The sequence below is a fragment of the Ornithorhynchus anatinus genome, chromosome 17 (genome assembly GCF_004115215.2).
Source record: "Ornithorhynchus anatinus isolate Pmale09 chromosome 17, mOrnAna1.pri.v4, whole genome shotgun sequence".
Taxonomy (NCBI): Eukaryota; Metazoa; Chordata; class Mammalia; order Monotremata; family Ornithorhynchidae; genus Ornithorhynchus; species Ornithorhynchus anatinus.
In genome coordinates, this window is record NC_041744.1 from 13781942 (window position 1) to 13800223 (window position 18282).

Here is an 18282-nt window from a genome sequence, read left to right on the forward strand (position 1 = left end):
GTTTTGGTTTCACCAACACCAATTTCTTCTGGCTGCCTAACAGCTCTTTCTATTTCTTTTACTGGCTCTATTCTGTCCCCTCACCTAGTGAAGCATCAGGGCCCAGTGGAAAGAGCACCTGCCTGGGAGTCAAAGGACCTGGGTTTTAATCCCAGCTCCACCGGTCAACCATGTGACCTTGCGCAAGTCACGTCACTTCTCTGGGCCTCAGTCACCTCATCTGTAAAATGGGGATTAAGACTGTGAGCCCCTTGTGAGACGTGGACTGTGTCCAACCTGATTACCTTGTATCTACTCCCAGCGTCTTAGTATAGTGCCTGGTACCTAGTAAGTGCTGAATAAATACCGTTAAAAAATTTTAAAAACTGACCATGGTCTGCATGAATCCGTTCTGGATTCTCAACTCATTTCATGCTTTCACGGGACTGAGAAGGGAGAAAGGGAAGAACAAAGGGAACAAGTCAGGGTGACGCAGAAGGGGGAGGGAGAAGAAGAAATTGTGGCTTAGGGAGATGTGCCCTCAACAAGGCTTTGAAAGTGGGAAGAGTAATTGTCTGTCATGGGAACTGCTCTTGCCCCCGGCGTTCTGGGTGCAGGTGAACAGTCTCCTTCCCTGCCTGTCTTGACTGACCTTCTTGCTAATAGTCCTGCTGCTTCCCACTCCTGGTGGCAATGGGTAGGCAGCATCCCGGAGGGAGGAAGGCGAAGGCGCCTCCTGCTCTCCCTGTTGTCTGGTGGAGTAGGACCCCCCATCTTGGTTTCCCGCATTGCCTTTACACTGTGGAGGCAAAGGTCACGACATCACCCTCGAAGAACACTGGTGGACATCCGTCCTTGAGAGCCACAGATGTTTCCAAGAAGAGCCAAAGGGTCCCAACCTGTATAAGAAGTCACAGAGGCCTGGGAAATCTGTCTTTTCCCAAAAGCTGGTGGAGTGTTAAGATTTAAATGCCTGGAAGAAAATCTAGTATTGACCCTTAGTGAAGATGAGGTCCAAAACCGAACTCACCGTCCGTCCTAAATCCTCTTCTTCACTTAACTTTCCTGTCTCAGTTGAAAACGTCACCACCCTTCTAGTCTCTCAAGGCTGTCACCTTGTCAGTGTCATTGATTCTTCCCTCTCTTTCAGTCGTCACAGTCAGTCTTCTGCCAAATCTTGTTGGGAACCCTCTCTGTCAACTTTATCAGATTCATCCTTGGGTAGACGAATTGGAAAAGGAAATAGTCAAAGAATAGTCATTCTTTATGCCGAGTCTAAGAAACCAGTGTGGGAACTGATTTTTTGTAGCAGTCAGATAAAGGCTTTTGCCATCTGTCTGTGACTTTGTTTTTCTCCTTTTTTCCCCAGAACTTTCCTCAGGACAACCAGAAGGTACGGCTTTCTGTGAATGGCTTTTTGTGTGCGTTTGAGATCCCCACCCCAGGGTCCCCAACTTCAGCATCCAGCCCTGTCCAGACAGGTAAATAAAATGAACATGTCTTCTAAGTATTTCTGGTTTTCATATTAATCAGTATTGCTGCCTTTGATTTGTATTTGTCTCTGGAGCTTTTTACTGTAATAGCTAGAGGATCCCAGGGCTATATTACAAAAGAGATGGAAGCAACATGGCCTAGTGGCCTGGGAGTCGAAAGGACCTGGGTTTGAGAGGAAAAAGCTGGCTTAGTGGAAAAAGCGTGGGCTTGGGACTCAGAGGTCGTGGTTTCTTATCCCGGCTCTGCCACCTGTCAGTTGTGTGGCTTTGGGCAAGTCATTTAACTTCTCTGTGCCTCAGTTACCTCATCTGTAAAATGGGGATTAAGACTGTGAGCCCCACGTGGTTACCTTGTATGTACCCCAGTGCTTAGAACAGGGCTAGGCACATAGTAAGCACTTAACAGATACCTTCATTGTCATTACTATTATTGTTAATATTAATCCCGGCTCCTCCATTTGCCTACTGTGTGACTCCCCCACTTGTTTACTGTGTTACCTTGGGCAAGTCATTTAACTTCTCTATGCCTTAAGTTACCTTATCTGTAAAATGGGGATTAAGATTGTGAGCCGCATGTGGGACATGGACTGTGTCCAACCTTATTACCTTCTATGTACCCCAGGGCTTAGAACAGTCCCTGGCACATAGTATACACTTAAATACTATTTTTTTTTTAAAAAGTCCATTGGGAATTCCTTATTCAATCCAGATAAGGAATCAGTAATGTTGATATTTGTTAAGCGCTTACTATGTGCAGAGCACTGTTCTAAGCGCTGGGGTAAACACAGGGGAATCAGGTTGTCCCACGTGGGGCTCACAGTCTTAATCCCCATTTTACAGATGAGGGAACTGAGGCACAGAGAAGTTGGGTGACTTGCCCACAGTCACACAGCTGACAAGTGGCAGAGCTGGGATTCGAATTCATGAGCCCTGACTCCAAAGCCCGTGCTCTTTCCAATGCGCCACGCTGCTTCTCTAATCAGACGAGGATAGCAAAGCAAACAAGGACTAGCATAGCAAAACCCCAAGAATTGGAGACAAACTGCCCAAGTGAAAGAAATGGGAGTAATTTGTCAACCGGCGTATTGATTTTTAGATGCAGTAATGTGGCATGGCCAGAGCATGCCGTCATATCACTTCCCTTGGGCCTCACTGTGCTACTGACCACAGTTGATTGCACCAGAAAGAGCTGGTCCACTGAAAGTCGGCTCTTTCTGAGTGATGAAGCAATACCTCTCCACTGGAGCTTACGTAGTGTTGTCTTGTTACTTGAAGATGACCCAGCCGATGGTGAGATATCCTTATGGAGTTTACTAGACACATTGGCTTGGGAGTTGATCACTTTTGCTTTGGTGTTAGGTCCTTAATGGTAAAATGATCAACCAATGACTGTGCCCAGGGGTTATAGTGCGATGGTGATGCAGGTAGATCCCCCATTCCCAGCAACTGTTAGCTCACGGTAATTTGGTATGTATAGTACCCTCGAGACCATCGACCCAGCTTTCGTTTGCCACCCAGCCAAGGCATTTTTGACAGGGGGCCGTGTTGGAGCATAATTCCGATCCCGATCATGAAAGACACGGGACCACCATTCCACTGACTAAGTACCATTCCCTCTCTTTGAATTCCCAGACTTACCCACTAGTCCGTCGACGACTGGAATCCTCAATGCCCCAACCAACGGGGACCTGCCCCGCCCAACGCTCCTTCCCAATGGAATGCCAAACACTGTCGTGCCATGTGGAACTGAGAAGACCTTCTCTAACGGGATGGTGAATGGTCACGCGACGATACTTCCCGGAAGCCCCTTCATAGGCTACATCATTGCAGTCCACAGGAAAATGGTTGGTTAGATCCTTGACGGGTTATCTCCGTGCTTAATGTCTTGGCTCCCGCACAGGCTCTCGTCTTTTCCCTTAGAAAGCTCTGTGAACGTACCTTCCGAAATGAATGCGTCGCTGATATACGTGTTGCCTAGGGGATAGAACACCGGCCTCAGCGTCAGAAGGACCTGTCTGGCGTCTGACCTTGGGCAAGTCACCTCACTGCTCTGTGCCTCAGTTCCCTCATCTGTAAAATGGGGATTAAGACTCTAAACCCTATGAGGGACAGGGACTGTATCCAACCTGATATGCTTGTATCCACCCCAGTGCTTAGTACAGTGCCTGGCATATAGTAAGCACTCAACAAATGCCACAGTTATTATACCTCCTTGTCAGGACTTAGGCTGTCTAACAGCCAGGAGGTGAAATAATACCGTGTGGCAGGCGGGAGGAGGAGCATCTGTCTCGCCCTTCTGGAAGAACTGATTCCGACTGTCATTCAGATGTGTTTTTCTTCTTGATATTTTTCGGGGAGTTTGGAGGCATTATTCCATCACTGTATTAAATATGGTACTGGTCCTTCTGACCCAAGGGCTGTTCTAAAAAAATAAATCCTACCTCGTTAAGAAGTCAGTAAGCTGAGGCTACAGTCCTGTTGGAGAGCTGAGAGGGATTTCCTGACACAGCTCAGAGAGCAATTCCAAAACTCTGTGGCCCAAAACCACCTTTTAACACAGTGACCTTGGGCAAGTCACTCAACTTCTCCGTGCCTCAGTTGTCTTACCTGTAAAATGGGGATTAAGACTGCGAGCCCCATGTGGGACATGGACTGTGTCCAACCAGATTAGTTGTATCGACCCCAGCGCTTAGTACAGTGCCTGGCACACAGTAAGCTCTTTACAAATACCTTTTAAAAATAATAATAATAAAAGCACCACTGAGGCTATCAAAGATTCTGCAGATGACTAATGAAGCTATTTTAGAGTTACAGGACCAGGCTTCTGGATGAGCAATTGTTCCCAACTTTCCCCCTCACCTTTCTCCAGTCTAGACTGGAAAGGGGAAAGGCAGGTATTTAGCAACTCAGCACGCTGAATTCTACTATAATGCAGAGGGTTGTAAAATTAAGGAAGACTTTCTTTATGATTTTTGTGCCTCGATGGACCCCTCGCTCATATGCACAACCATTTTTTTCTGACGTCACACTGCATTTTATCTAGATAGATGCACTTTGTCAGAAGTCCATAATCTAATCCTTAGCAGCACTGTTGTATAAATGCATTACAAAAACATGAAAGAATTGGGTATCTGGCAACCTTGTAGATGGGCACATGAAAATTTGTTCTCCAGCATAATCAAGTTTCTTCCTCACTTTTTAAAAAACACTGAGGAAGGTCGATACCCTATTTCTTCATGAGAGCTTGGGAATTCAGCACTCTGCCGCTGACCAGTAAATCCAAAAGCTCTAGGCAGCCGATCTTAAAAGGACATAAAATCTTCCATTTAGAAGCTACCATTAGCCTCTCTTGTGAAGTAAACCTGCACCCCATAAGACATCAACACTCATTCTTAAAAGAAGTACAGTAATGTAGTTTTGGGGAAAATGGCTATAAGCAGTTAACAAACTTGATCTGTAGATCTAATGTTTCTTATTTTTAATGCCAGTGTGTGTGTGTGCGTGAGAAAGAGAGAGAGAGAAATAAAGAGAGAGCGAGAGAGAGACAAATGCCTATCAAAGCCTATTGGAAGGGAAAAAATTGACATACTGGAAACCCAGTTTAAAGTGACCCAAGTATTCAAGATTGGGGAGCTTTGCTAGCCAGAACATTAACTTTGCAACTGGCAAAATCTCAGCCAAAGAGCGGGATAGACTTCCCAGGGACTCAACCTTCCACTAGCCATTCTTCCTTTCAGTTAATTCAGTTAACTGCAGGTGAGCTGCAGTTTATCGCATGGTCTCTGCAGTTAAATTTAGCTGTCTGGAGTTCAGGAAGCGAAATGGTGGAAGCTGATATACAGAAATGGAGCAACATTAAACTGATGGCTAAAAGTTGTTGAATGAAAGAGTGAAGGGGTGTTTCATCTAGTCATCCTCCTGCTCCCACTATGTGTATACAAGATTGCACACATTAGATTGTAAAGTTCTTAAGGGCAGGGACTCTCTCTCTCTCACTTGTACTCTCCCAAATGCTTAAGGCAAGTGCTCTGGGCCCATTGGATGCTCAGTAAATACCAGTGAGTGAGTGAATGAATGGTGCTAAGTAGTTTTCCCTTCCAATTGCTTATGCCCATACAGATGAGAACAGAACTGTACTTCCTGTCATCTCAGAAGAATCGCCCCAGCCTCTTCGGAATGCCGTTGATCGTTCCGTGTACGGTGCACACCCGGAAAAAAGACCTGTACGATGCAGTGTGGATTCAGGTGTCCCGATTGGCCAGCCCACTCCCTCCTCAGGAAGCCAGTAATCACGCCCAGGACTGGTGAGTGGGGAACGTTCCTGGGTTCCGACCACCCCACGAGAAGCAGCGTGGCGGAGGGGATAGAGCACGGGCCTGGGAGTCTGCCACTTGTCTGCTGCGTGACCTTGGGCAAGTCACTTCGCTTCTCCGGACCTCAGTTACCTCATCTGTAAAATGGAGATTGAGACTGTGAGCCCCACGTGGTTCCCCCTACTCTGGACTGCAAGTCCGCTGTGGGCAGAGATTGTCTCTTTGTTGCTGTATTGTACTTTCCAAGAGCTTAGCACAGTGCTCTGCGCAAGATAAGCGCTCAATAAATACGATTGAATGAATGAAAGAATGACAGGGACTGTGTCCAACCCAATTTGCTTGTATTCACGACAGCGCTTAGTACAGTGCCTGGAACATAGTAAGGGCTTAACAAATACCATAGTTATTATTACTATAAAAACTTGATGATGAATTAGCTGGGTTGTTTCCCGGGGCAGGAGGTTTCCTGAAGTCAGCAGAATTAATATGGTACCCTCCTTTGTCATAATGACTGCCTTGAGGGACCAACCTGAGGTCATCTAGCCAAACCTCTGGCTCCTAGATACCATGGGATGGTGATTTCCTAACCCCCCCTTAGCCGTCCATAGCAACGTCTAACTACCCTCCCCGTGGTAAAGATCTTTCTGCAGTCAAACCCCCTTCTTTATAATAAATCTCTCTCTTCCAATTCCATTTGCTCATCTACCTTCCCGAAGGAGCTAGAAGAGACATAAGCCTTTTGAGTCACGCCACCTCCACAGTGTCGGCCAGTAGCGTGAACTCGAAAGAGCTGGTCAAGCTCAGCTTTTCTTCTTTTTGACAGAGTAGAATGTGTTTCCTTCCCCTGGGCCCAACGTCCACCTGATCGGGATGGTTGTGAGTGCCGCGATTGACTGGCCGCACCTCAGAACAAAATCGATTTCAGAGACGTCGTCCAACCTAACAGCTCCACCGTTGGCATTCATCCCTTTGCTCCCTTCTAGACGTTCATCTGCTCTCTCAGCGACACGGTGGTAGAAACTAGGCCTTCCGTAAAACTCTCCTTCATTTCCCTTTCGACTACCCAGTTATCCTGGGTCGAGCCATAAATGGCACAGTCGGCTTTGTCTGGTACCATGATTAACTGTGGCTCACCGTACTTTGGGTGATGAGAGTAAGCATCATAAATAAAGTCACTGTAATATTAGCTCTTCACCACTTGGTAGCAAGCTTGCTCTTAAAATAGCCTTAGAAACTACCACTTGCCTTTGTCCAGTAAGTGGAAAAAATTCTGGGTGGTTTTTTTTAATTAGTGTTTCCTGTTCTATTCCCACGGGGAGATCACATGTATTAAAATATAGTGGACTGGTTCAGCTTTACTCCCTGCCAAAGACAAGACTGCCAAAGTCTGGTAGTTCGGGACAGGCAAAACAAAATCCCTCCAGGGAGATGTTTGCTTCTGGTGCTCTGGAAGCCAGGATGACTTAACTGGGATATTTCTGGAGGCACTTAAGGTATTTCATTTGGAGGGTTGCCTAGTGACCAAGCAAACCAGATCTTGAAAAATCATTAAGGATTCTGGGCCTCTTGTCCTGTGTCAACGTTCTTTCAGTGGAAAAGTGTGATAACTTTGGTTGAATGTGAAACACATCCTCTCCCTGACTTTAAAGCCCTTCTGAAATCGCATCTCCTGCAAGAGACCTTCCCTGATCTATTACCCCTCATCAGTGGTATTTAGTGAGCGCTTAATGTGTACAGACCACTGTGCTAAGCGCAATCATCTCTGTCTTTATTTCCCCGAAACTGCCATCCCAAAAGCTTGCACCAGCCTCACACTTATTTTCTCACAACCACCTGTAGTGCTTTTCTACATATTCTTCTATTTAAACACTCACCTTTCCTTCTCTATCTAAATGATTTTAGCATCTTCACTAAATCGTAAGCTCCTCGAGGTCGGCATTCATCAGTCAATCAGTGGTATTTATTGAGCGCTTACTATGTGCAGAGCACTGTACTAAGTGATTGGTGTACTAGCTCTTGTCCTCTCCCAAGCTTTTAGAACGGTGTTCTGCATGGTAGGCGGTCAATAAATGTGATTGAGACTGTGTTTACATTGTAGTAGTTGTATATTTGGGTGGCTTTTCTTGTAATATTGATGTTGTCTTGGTCTTGTTTTGTTCCGTTCTGTTTCGCTTTGCCGTCTGTCTCCCCCGTTTAGACTGTGAGCCCGTCATTGGGCAGGGATTGTCTCTATCTGTTGCCGAATTGTCCATTCCAAACGCTTAGTACAGTGCTCTGCACATAGTAAGCGCTCAGTAAATACTGTTGAATGAATGTTTACCTCCTTGGCTTCTCTTGAAAATAATGCCTTATGGCCTAATAACAATAGCAGTTATGGTACTTGTTAAGCGCTTACTGTGTGCCTGGCACTGTTCTAAGCAGTGGGATAGATAGAAGTTCACTAGGTGGGACACAGTCCCAAATGGGGCTCCTACTCTTATTCCCCAATTTAGAAGCGAGGTAACTGAGGCCCAGAGAAGTGACTTGCTCAGGGTCACACAGCAGACAAGTGGCAGGGCTGGGATTAGAACCCAGGTCCTTCTGACTTGTGGCTCTATCCATTAGGCCATGCTGCTTCTCAGCCTAACATGACCGCCCTGCTGAGCTGACTCATCATGAACATTACAGCCTTGATATCTCCGTATGACTGCAACTCCTTAGTCTCTGACACTGTGGTTGATGGGATAGCGGAAGCCCCATTAGGCAATGAGCTGGGTGCATCATCATGCCTGAATTCACTGAATTTAAGCGCTTTCCTTTTCAGTAACAAAAGTCCCTCTCAGTTCTCAGCCCAAAGGAAGACGGATGGAGTCGGCAGGAAGTGAATATGGTTCTCACGCTGCTTGGTTTGTGTGCTCTTCTGTTTTAGTGACGACAGCATGGGTTATCAGTATCCGTTTACACTAAGGGTTGTTCAGAAGGATGGGAATTCCTGTGCATGGTGCCCGTGGTACAGGTAATTGTCTCTTCTGTTACCCCACCAAGGAAAATCTTGAGCGCAGTTGCAACCGGGGAGAATCGTTTGGGGAGCGGTTTCAGAACCTCGGAGGTAAAATGTCAAATAAGAGAACGGCGATTTGAACTCGAGCCGCTCTTCCCCTCTCGCTCCCAGTTTGGTGGCGGGTTTACGCAGTACAGGCTGCTTTTACTTCTTTTATAGATGAACTCTGTGGAGCCACATCAAGTCGATATCACACATTCATGTCTGCATTCAACCCTACGTAGTCTTTACTCCTCAGGTGAATGTTAGAGTAAACGCAAGTCATTGAGATAGTAGCAGAGCCCACTTCTCTCTGAACTCTCATTATCAGTTGCAAATAAGGCATTTCCTCATCTGTGAGGAAATGAGGTAGTATGCTGTCAAGAGAGCCAGTCTTTGCCACTGGCTAGAGTTTGCCGAGATCTTTATGCTGCTGCCAGTCAAAAAGGTCAAAGTTTAAAAAACACCCTAAACTTTAGGAAGGGACATAGGTTCTGCAGACCCAAGGCAAGAAATTGACAGGTGACCCGATAGTAGCATCATAACTTCACCTGTCTGTATTCTCATTTGTAAAATGGCCTTGGTAATATCAGGTAAGTCTTCCTATTTCAGAGTATTAAGCAACTGATTTTAGAATTCTCTAGGGCCATTCCGCCTCAGGTATTCCAAACCAGTTCCTTCGCATTTATGCCCTGTGCAGCTCACATTTTTCACGTGGCTTGCACCCTACAAATTGATTTTGTGTTTATAACCACCAGCAAAGTCAGAGACCCATCACAGGTTACAGGGCCTGAGAGTTGGGGCGGGGGAGGGAATGAAATTGAAGCATTTAAGGGAGGGAGTTGGAGCCGGATGGAAGAAGTAGAATTTTTCAGATTAACTCAAAACTGGTTTCTTTCACAACTCATTTCCCCTCATCCGTCCTCGCCATTCTTCTCTCTCCCTTTAGGTTCTGCAGAGGCTGTAAAATCGACTGCGGAGAAGACAGCGCCTACATTGGAAACGCTTACATTGCTGTGGATTGGGACCCCACAGCCCTTCACCTTCGTTACCAGACGTCACAAGAACGGGTAAAATAAATCACTCTACAAAACCCACTCGGCACAGCGTTGAGTCGGGTTGAATTTTTACTAGCTTTGAAATCTATTCCATCGTAACTACGCCATGCCTTTTCAGGGCTAAGCACTCTTTCCCTTCATCGGAGAAGCTATTTGGATGATATTCTTCCCGGCACAGAGGCCTTTGCTGGGGTTTTTCTGTTCTTTCTCAGACAGAGTAATTGTTAAAGACCACAAAAAATCAATAATTTTTAAAAAGCCCGAGCTAAAACTCTGGGTGTAATAAGGGATAGTGCTCGTGACGATGGCTTATGCTAGGAAATAAATGCCTTTTGCCCAATGAGTAAATGTCAGTGTGAGACTGCAGCCTTTGATAACCTCAGAAGTCATAAAAAAAATTTTTTTTTTATGTGGAGGGGCAATTTTTCCATTAGAAGGAGCAGGGATTTGAAAGGACAGGAAAGGGGGAAGTGGAGGGGAAGGAAAGCAGGAAATAGGGAGGAAGAGACAAGAAGGAAGAGGAAACAAAAATGGAAAGGGAGGAGTGCCTCTTTGTTGCCAAATTGTACTTTCCATTATCAGTTGCAAATAAGGCATTTCCTCATCTGTGAGGAAATGAGGTAGTATGCTGTAGCACTTCCTTGTTCTGGGGTGCTTTAAAAGAAAAAAGTCACAACTCTTAGCACCGAAGGATTGCCATTAGAACGTATGAAAGGAGTCAAATAAGACTGATTCCCAGGTAGTGGAGAAAGGATATGAGCAAAGGGTCAGAGGCAGGAGAGATGAGAATGAAGCACGATATAAACAGTAGCTTGGCAGAAGTGGAAGGCGAGATGTAAGAGAGCCAGTGGAGAATTTTTCAGCCAGTGGTCTAGATCTTCTGCTGGATGCAGAGGGAAAGAGTGAGATGGGTGCTGACCAACACTGTAGAAATTCGATCTGGGTTGCACACTCAATCAACCGCATTGATTGAGCACTTAGTGCCTGCAGAGCACCATACTAAGTGATTGGGAGAGTATAGTACAACAGGATTGGCAGACGTGTTCCGTGCTCACGAGGAGCCTACAGACACACCCTTGTTATTGTGTAAACTTCTTGCGGGAAGGGATTCTTATATTTGGTACTTCCCAAGTTCTTAGTATTGTGACCTGCAGATGAATAGGTTTTTGAAAGCGTGAGATTCATTAATACTAAGAAAATACTGGCCTAGTAGATAGCGCAGTGGGAGTCAGAAGAGCCTGAGTTCTAATGCCAGCATGAGATTCATTAATACTGAGAAAATACTGGCCTAGTAGATAGAGCAGTGGGAGTCAAGAAGGGCCTGGGTTCTAATGCCGGCTCCACCACTCGTCGGCTGTGCTTGTAGGCTCTGTGGCCTTCGGCAAGACATTTCACTTCTCTGTGCCCTAATTACCTCTTGTGTAAAATGGGAATTAGAACTGTGAGCCCAACGTGGGACAAGGACTGTGAACTTTTATCTATCCCAGCACTTAATACATTGCCTGGGAGTGTTGAAGTGAGAGTGTTTAACAAATACCATTAAAAAAAAAATGCAGACTGAAGTTCACCTAGCCCGGGATTTTGTCTTCACCCGATAATATGCTTTCTATTAATACTAATTACTGACAGAGACAAATCCCCATAAGGGCATGCATCCTCAGAGAAGGACACTTAGAATACCCGAGACAAATACAAGTGTATATTCATTCAATAATATTTATTGAGCGCTTACTATGTGCAGAGCACTGAACTAAGCCCTTGGAACGTACAAGTCGGCAACAGATAGAGACAGTCCCTGCCCTTTGACGGGTTTACAGTCCAAGTGTATACAAATACCCTTCAGATTAGAATGGTCACAACTTCCACGAAGTGGAAAATTGGGCGCCCCGTGTAGAAGAGGGACTGTGTCCGATGTGATACTAGGAAACCGAGATGAAATCGAGGTCCAGTGAATAGGGGTGACATTAGAGGATTGAAGTGTATGGGCTGAGTTGTAGTAGGAAATCAATCAGGCAGTGGTATTTATTGAGCGCTTATTATACTGTACTGCACCCTTGGGAGAGTACAAAACAACAGAACGAACAGACACGTTCCCTGCCCATAAACAGCTAAATTAGGGAGATACGATAAGAGGGGATAAGGCGATAGAGTGCTTTAAATCTTTAAACCGTAAATCTCACCACGCCAACCCTGTCTTACCTCTCACCTGCTTTTCAATCTCTTTGTCTCCTCTTACCACCAAGACATTTCTCCCAGATGACCGACCCTCCGCCGCCCAGCCACCTTCCATTCAGTCTGTCAAAAATAGAATCATCATCCCGTCTCTTAATACTGAAACATCCTAGTTTTGCCATTGCTCTTGAGAGTACCACCAATTTTCCTCTCCTGGGTACTCACGGCCTCGGTATTAATTTTAGCTCCTCTTTTATTTTTTTCCTCCCACATCCAGCGTCCAGATCCTGCCAGTTCTCCCTCGACAGTATTTATTTCACATATCCAACCCTTCCTCATCACCTTTGCAGCCACCACCCAGGTTCAAACCATCCTCCTGCCCACGTGGCTAAGTTACTGCAACAGCTTCCCTACTGACTCTCTCCCCACCCAGACCTCTCCCCTACTGACTGTGGGCAAGTCACTTAACTTCTCTGTGCCTCAGTTGCCTCATCTGTAAAATGGGGATTAACTGTGAGCCTCACATGGGACACCCTGATTACCCTGTATCTCCCCCCAGCGCTTAGAACGGTGCTCTGCACATAGTAAGCACTTAACAAATACCAACATTATTACTCCAGATATAGCTGCTTCAGTCATCTTCATAAAATGGTACAACAGCTGATTCCCTTCCCCATTTCACTGCACTTTCAACAAACGTTCCTGATGGATTTATGAGAAGCAGGGTGGCATAATAGAGCACGGGCCAGGAGTCAGAAGGACATGGTTTTAACCCCAGCTCTTTCACTTCTGTGCTACGTGACCTTGGGCAATTTACTTCCTTTCTCTGTGCCTCACTTATGTGTAAAATGGGGATCCACTTCTCTGGACCTCAGTTACCTCATCTTTAAAGTGGTGATGAAGACTGTGAGCCCCATGTGGGACAGGGACTGTGTCCAACCTGATGATCCTCTATCTACCCCCTGCACTTAGTTCAGTGCTTGGCACAAAATAAGGACTTAACAAATGCCAAGTTAATTAGATTTTTAATAATAATAATGATGATGGTATTTGTTAAGCACTTACTCTGTGCCAAGGACTGTTGTAAGCGAGTGCTGAGGTAGATACAAGGTAATGAGGTTGTCCCACATGGGGCTCACAGTCTTTATCCCCATTTTACAAATGAGGTAACTAAGGCCCAGAGAAGTGAAGTGACTTGCCCCAAATTACACAGCTGATATGTACCGAAGCCGGGATTAGAACCCTCGACCTCTGACTCCCAAGCCCGTGCTCTTTCCACTAAGCCAAGAGCATTTATACATTTGCTTTTGCAATTTTAACTGTGGTATATTAGCAATTTGTGACTGGTTGTCTTCATTCAGTTGTCAGCGCATGGAGATCAGGAACTAAGCCTTTTACTTCCGTTATGGGTTCCTAAGCAGCCAGTATAATGCTTTCAACTTGTATATAAATGCTGTTACTCCTGATGTGTCCCAATTGTCATTTGCAAAAGGTAGCATAGGTGACTCTAAGGAAGGAAAAGACTGAAAATGAGGGAGTCTGAAGAAGGAAGCAAGCAGGGCCTAGTGAATAAACCATGGGCTTGGGAGCCAGAGGACCTGAGTTCTAATCCTGGGCTCTGGTGTGTGACCTTGAGCAAGTCACTTAACGTCTTTGTGCCTAAGTTTCTTCAACTGCAAAATGGGGATTCAGTACCTGCTCTCCCTCCTACTTGTCCCATGTGCAACAGAGATTATATCCAGCCTGATTAATTTATGCCTACCCCAGCACATAGAACAGTGCCTGACACATAGTAAGTGCATAACAGATGCCATGGGAAAAAAAAAAGACTTGGCAGCGAAACCAGTAAGGACGTAGACCACCCTGGAAGTAATGAGAGCTTGAGCCAGGGTGGTGTATGCGAGAGAAGGGGTGGAGTTGAGAAATAGAGGAAGAGCTAGCAGGATTTAGAGACAGACCGAAAGTGGGAGGGAAATTGCCGAGATGAGTCAAAGATAACACCCAAGATTGCATGATTGTGGAACAGGGAGGATTATGCTGTTTTCAATAGCATTGAGAAATTTAGGAAGTGGGGAAGTTTGAAGTGGGAAGATGAATTAATTTTTGACTTACTGAATTTAAAGCGCCACTGAGTTTTATTTGGAAAAATTCTACCAGTCAGGAAGAGATTAGAGATTTTAAAGGAGGGGAGAGATCAGGGCTGGTGAGGTGAGAGTGAGATAAGGTGAAACCACATCATAACATGAGCTCCCTGAGAGAATGAGAATGTAGGGAGGGCTTAAGACAAAGTCCTAGGGGACACACTCAGTTGCAGAGTGGGGAGAGAGAGAACTATCAGAAACTTCTTCTGAGAAGCGATCAAAGAGGTAGGAAGAAAACCAAGAGACGAAGGTGTCAGGAAAACCACAGTCTAAAGAGCTTCTAGGAAGAGAGGGCGTCAGTAGTTTCGACGGCTGTGAGGGGCCAAAGAGGGATTAGGACAGAGTAGAGTGTATTTGATTTTGCCAAGAGGAGGTTATTGGAGGTCTTCTAATGAATACGGTCTCACTAGGATGAAGATGGTGAAATCCAAGTTGTGGTGGTTCAATCAGTCGTTGGTATTTATTGAGCACTTAGTGTGCAGAGCACTGTACTAAGCTCTTGGGAGAATACAATACAACAGAGTTGGGTGACGCGTTCCCTGCTCACAGCGGGCTTACGGTCTAGAGGGCTTTGAGAGAACTGACAGTGAGGAAGTGGAAGCAGCGGGTGGATGCCTGTAGTCCATTCAAGAAGTCTGGACAGTTCGGGAAGGAATGGAAAGAACACTGTCTCCTTCAAGTCAGAGGACCTGGGTTCCAGCCCCGACTCTGCCACTTGTCTGCTTGTGACCTTGGACAAGTCATTTAACTTTTCTGGGCCTGAGTTAGCTCATCTGTGAAATGGGGAATAAATCCTCCTCCCTCCATTAAACTCTGACCCCCATCGTGGACAGGGACTGTGTCCAGCTTAATCCACTTGTAGCTACCCAAGTGATTAGTACAGTGTCTGGCGCATACTAAGCCCTCAACAAGTGCCGTTAAAAAGGAGCCGGTGAGTGTATTGAGTTGAAGCTTGGGTGTGTCAAAAGGCAGAAAGGATGGAACCAGAGGAGAGTGGGTGCTTCAGCACAGTAAGAGGAGGAGGATTGAGGGATCAGATATTTTTAGGAGATGAGAGTGGATAGGATCCCAAGGCATAGGTAGAGGAGTTAGATTTAGAGGCAGTAGATCTCTTCTGGGGACAAAAGTGGGAATGAGGAAAATGTTAATATGAGAGTAAGAGAATATTGTTCATTCTTCTTCAAGTGTCATCTAGTCATTTCCAACCCATAGCAACTCCATGGACACACCCACTTCAGAATATCCCATCTTCTATCAGAAAGTCTTTATGGCATGTGTAGCCATCGAGTTTTCTTGGGCTAGCTACAGAAGTGGTTTACCATTGCCCTCTTCCGTGCAGTAAAAACTTGTCTCCGCCATTGTCTTGAATCAACGTTTTGATCACTTGATCATCCACCTTTACCTCTTTCCGCTGCTGCCCAGCACAGGTGAATCGACTTTGCCTGCTGCTTCAGTTTGGCCCTTTCCATTACCGGTAACCCTATATGGCAGAGCTCTAAGCTTCATCAGCGGAAGCAAACTCTCCTGCCACGAAAAGGCGTCGTTTCGTAGGATAGAAGAGAATATTAGGGAGGTGACATCTGGGTTTAGTGGCCTCTGCCTTGTTAACAAAAACAATCTGTAAAATGGTCCAGGGTTAGAGGTGGGGATTCGGAGGTTTCCAAAGAAAGTGGATGGTCTGAAATAATTGATGGGCCTGAACCTTTTCTAGGAATCATTGACCTGAAATCCACCTGATACCGTTCTTAAAAAAAGAAAGAGTAAATGGACACTCCTACACTGATCTGTTGAGAGTGGAAGGTTTTCAGTGAGTGATTTTTCCCCCAACTCTACCCAGAAAATAGCAAGGCGTGTGTAATGACAGGAACGGTCTTGAAACTCATAACCTTTGGGGTGGGTAGCCAGCTCCAAACTAATAAAAGCAGAAATCAGTTTATTGTAGGCTCCATATGTTCAGTAAAAAAAAAAGTTACAATTGCCAAGGTAAGACAAATTTCCTTTTTTTTTTTTTTGTTTTATTTTCATTCCAAAGTTCTCCCTTCAAGTAAGTTTATTTAGGCAGAGCAATGATGAAATATGAAGAGACCTCATTGCATGATAAACCCAACTTTTGCAGGTCAGACTATAAAATGAGGAAAGATAAAGATTTGCCGGGTACTCCACCCTCCGTCCATGGAGGGTAAAAGTCTTAGAGCAAGAGGGAGAAAGAATGCATTCTCACAAGGGGAGCAGGACCCACTGTCCCACATGCTCTTTCCCACTAAATAAATCAGACTGTGAGGGAGCCCAGTGAGGGGAACGTGCTTGTAAGAAAAGTGCCATGGGGAGGATCGATGGGAATGAATTGGGCTCCTTTCTGGGGAAGGGAATGTGTTCAGTTAGTGAAGATAGCATACCTTGTAAGGATAATAGAAAGTTTTCTGGAATGAGCCTGACTTTTGCCAGAAGAGAGGAATCATCCTCAGGATAATTGGTTGGAGTTCTGCCCTCAGAATAAAATAACCCTGGGCACTGCTGAAAAATAACCCTGGGCACTGATGATGATAACAGTAATGTTACTTGTTAAGCACTTACACTGGGCCAAGCACTGTTCTAAGTTCATTCAATAGTATTTATTGAGCGCTTACTATGTGCAGAGCACTGGACTAAGCGCTTGGAATGTACAATTTGGGAATGGATAGAGACGATCCTGTTCTAACTGCCGGGGTAGATACAAGTTAATCAGGTCGGACACAGTCCGTGTCCCACGTGGGGCTCGTACTCTTAGTCCCCATTTTACAGATGAGGGAACCGAGGCCCAGAGAAGCGAAGTGACCCGCCTGAGGTCACACAGCAGACGTGGCGGAGCCAGGATTAGAACCCGGGTCCTTCTGACTCCCAGCCCTGTGTTCTATCCACTAGGCCATGACGCTTCTCATTGATGTGGTAAAGTGATTGCTAGTCCTCTTTACAAGTCTCCCTTCCTTGACTTGCCTTTCTGGCAGCAGCAGAGTATGAAGTAGCAGTTTAGGAACAGAATGAAGTGTCCTCAGGTATCTTACTGGTGAACAAGACCCTAGAGGCAGAGATAGTAGGAGACTTTGCCACGAAGCCAGCTTGCCTTTTCTCAGTGTGCCCCCTGATACTTTTTACTGCGATTTCCAATGGAGTCCCCATGAAACAGGCAGAAGTCCAGGTGGCCTTCTGGTAACTCTAGGTTTCAAGAAACAGATGAGTATATTCGGTGTGTCTTGGGTCCGAGGCCCGATGGCTGCCTTCCCACTGTGATCGTGTCTGCTTCTTTTCCTGCTGAATTCAAATCGATTCGAGTCTGCACAGCAGCGATATGATTTCCCCTCTGGCCCGTGGAAAGCCTGTAGCATACTAATGCTTTGTCTGGAACAAACAATCGGGCCGCTCTGAAAATGTCAGTCGTGAAGTGTAGCGTCTCCTCCTTTCTAACATGCTTCATTGTTGCGTTGGCAACAAAACTTAGAAATACAGTAAAGCCGTCCTCTGTTGTTCTTTTATAAAGATGACAGAAGTTTAGAAATGAACCAGGAAAGGACTTAATAGACGTGATGCTGTACGTGAATGTGTCTGTTCAACCAGGTCTGGATGCTTTTTGCCGTAAAACATAATTACTGCGATGATTGTTAGGCACTTACTCTGGGCCAAGCTCTGTGGTAAGCCCTGGGGCGGATGCAGTGCGATCAGAGCAGATACAGCCCCTGTCCCATGTGGGGCTCATAGTCTAAGGGGAAAAGAGGCCAGGAGTTTTATCCCCATTTTGCTGATGAGGAAACTGAGGTGCAAAGAATTTAAATGACTTACCCCAGATCACACAGCGGGCAAATGGCAGAGCCGGGATTAGAACCCCATTTTTCTGAGTCCCAGTCTTTTGCTCTTTCCTACTGCTTCTGTAACATAGCCTGGGCACAGAAATGAAAGAATATTTATGAGTTTGACCAGAAAAGCAGATAGAGAGCAACCGTCTTGAACCTAAACACCGAGCAAGCCACGTAACCTTTTTCTGTATCTGTAAAATGATAACGCTGGGCATCTCCTTCCTGGGATTTTTGAGAATCGAGAAGAGGTTTCCCTCTCTACTAGTTGCCAGCCAACACT

General features: G+C 45.6%; 1 protein-coding gene across 4 annotated transcripts in view; it reads left to right on the top strand.

Annotated features, from left to right (window-relative positions):
- Positions 1 to 18282, top strand: part of USP32 (ubiquitin specific peptidase 32) — a 193491-nt gene that overhangs the window by 165109 nt on the left and 10100 nt on the right. For all 4 annotated transcript variants that reach the window (XM_029081736.1, XM_029081733.2, XM_029081734.2 and 1 more), the window contains 5 exons: positions 1349 to 1460; positions 3105 to 3316; positions 5592 to 5776; positions 8694 to 8780; positions 9754 to 9874. In XM_029081736.1, the coding sequence (XP_028937569.1) occupies positions 1349 to 1460; positions 3105 to 3316; positions 5592 to 5776; positions 8694 to 8780; positions 9754 to 9874 (717 nt within the window). The remainder of the gene's footprint in view (positions 1 to 1348; positions 1461 to 3104; positions 3317 to 5591; positions 5777 to 8693; positions 8781 to 9753; positions 9875 to 18282) is intronic.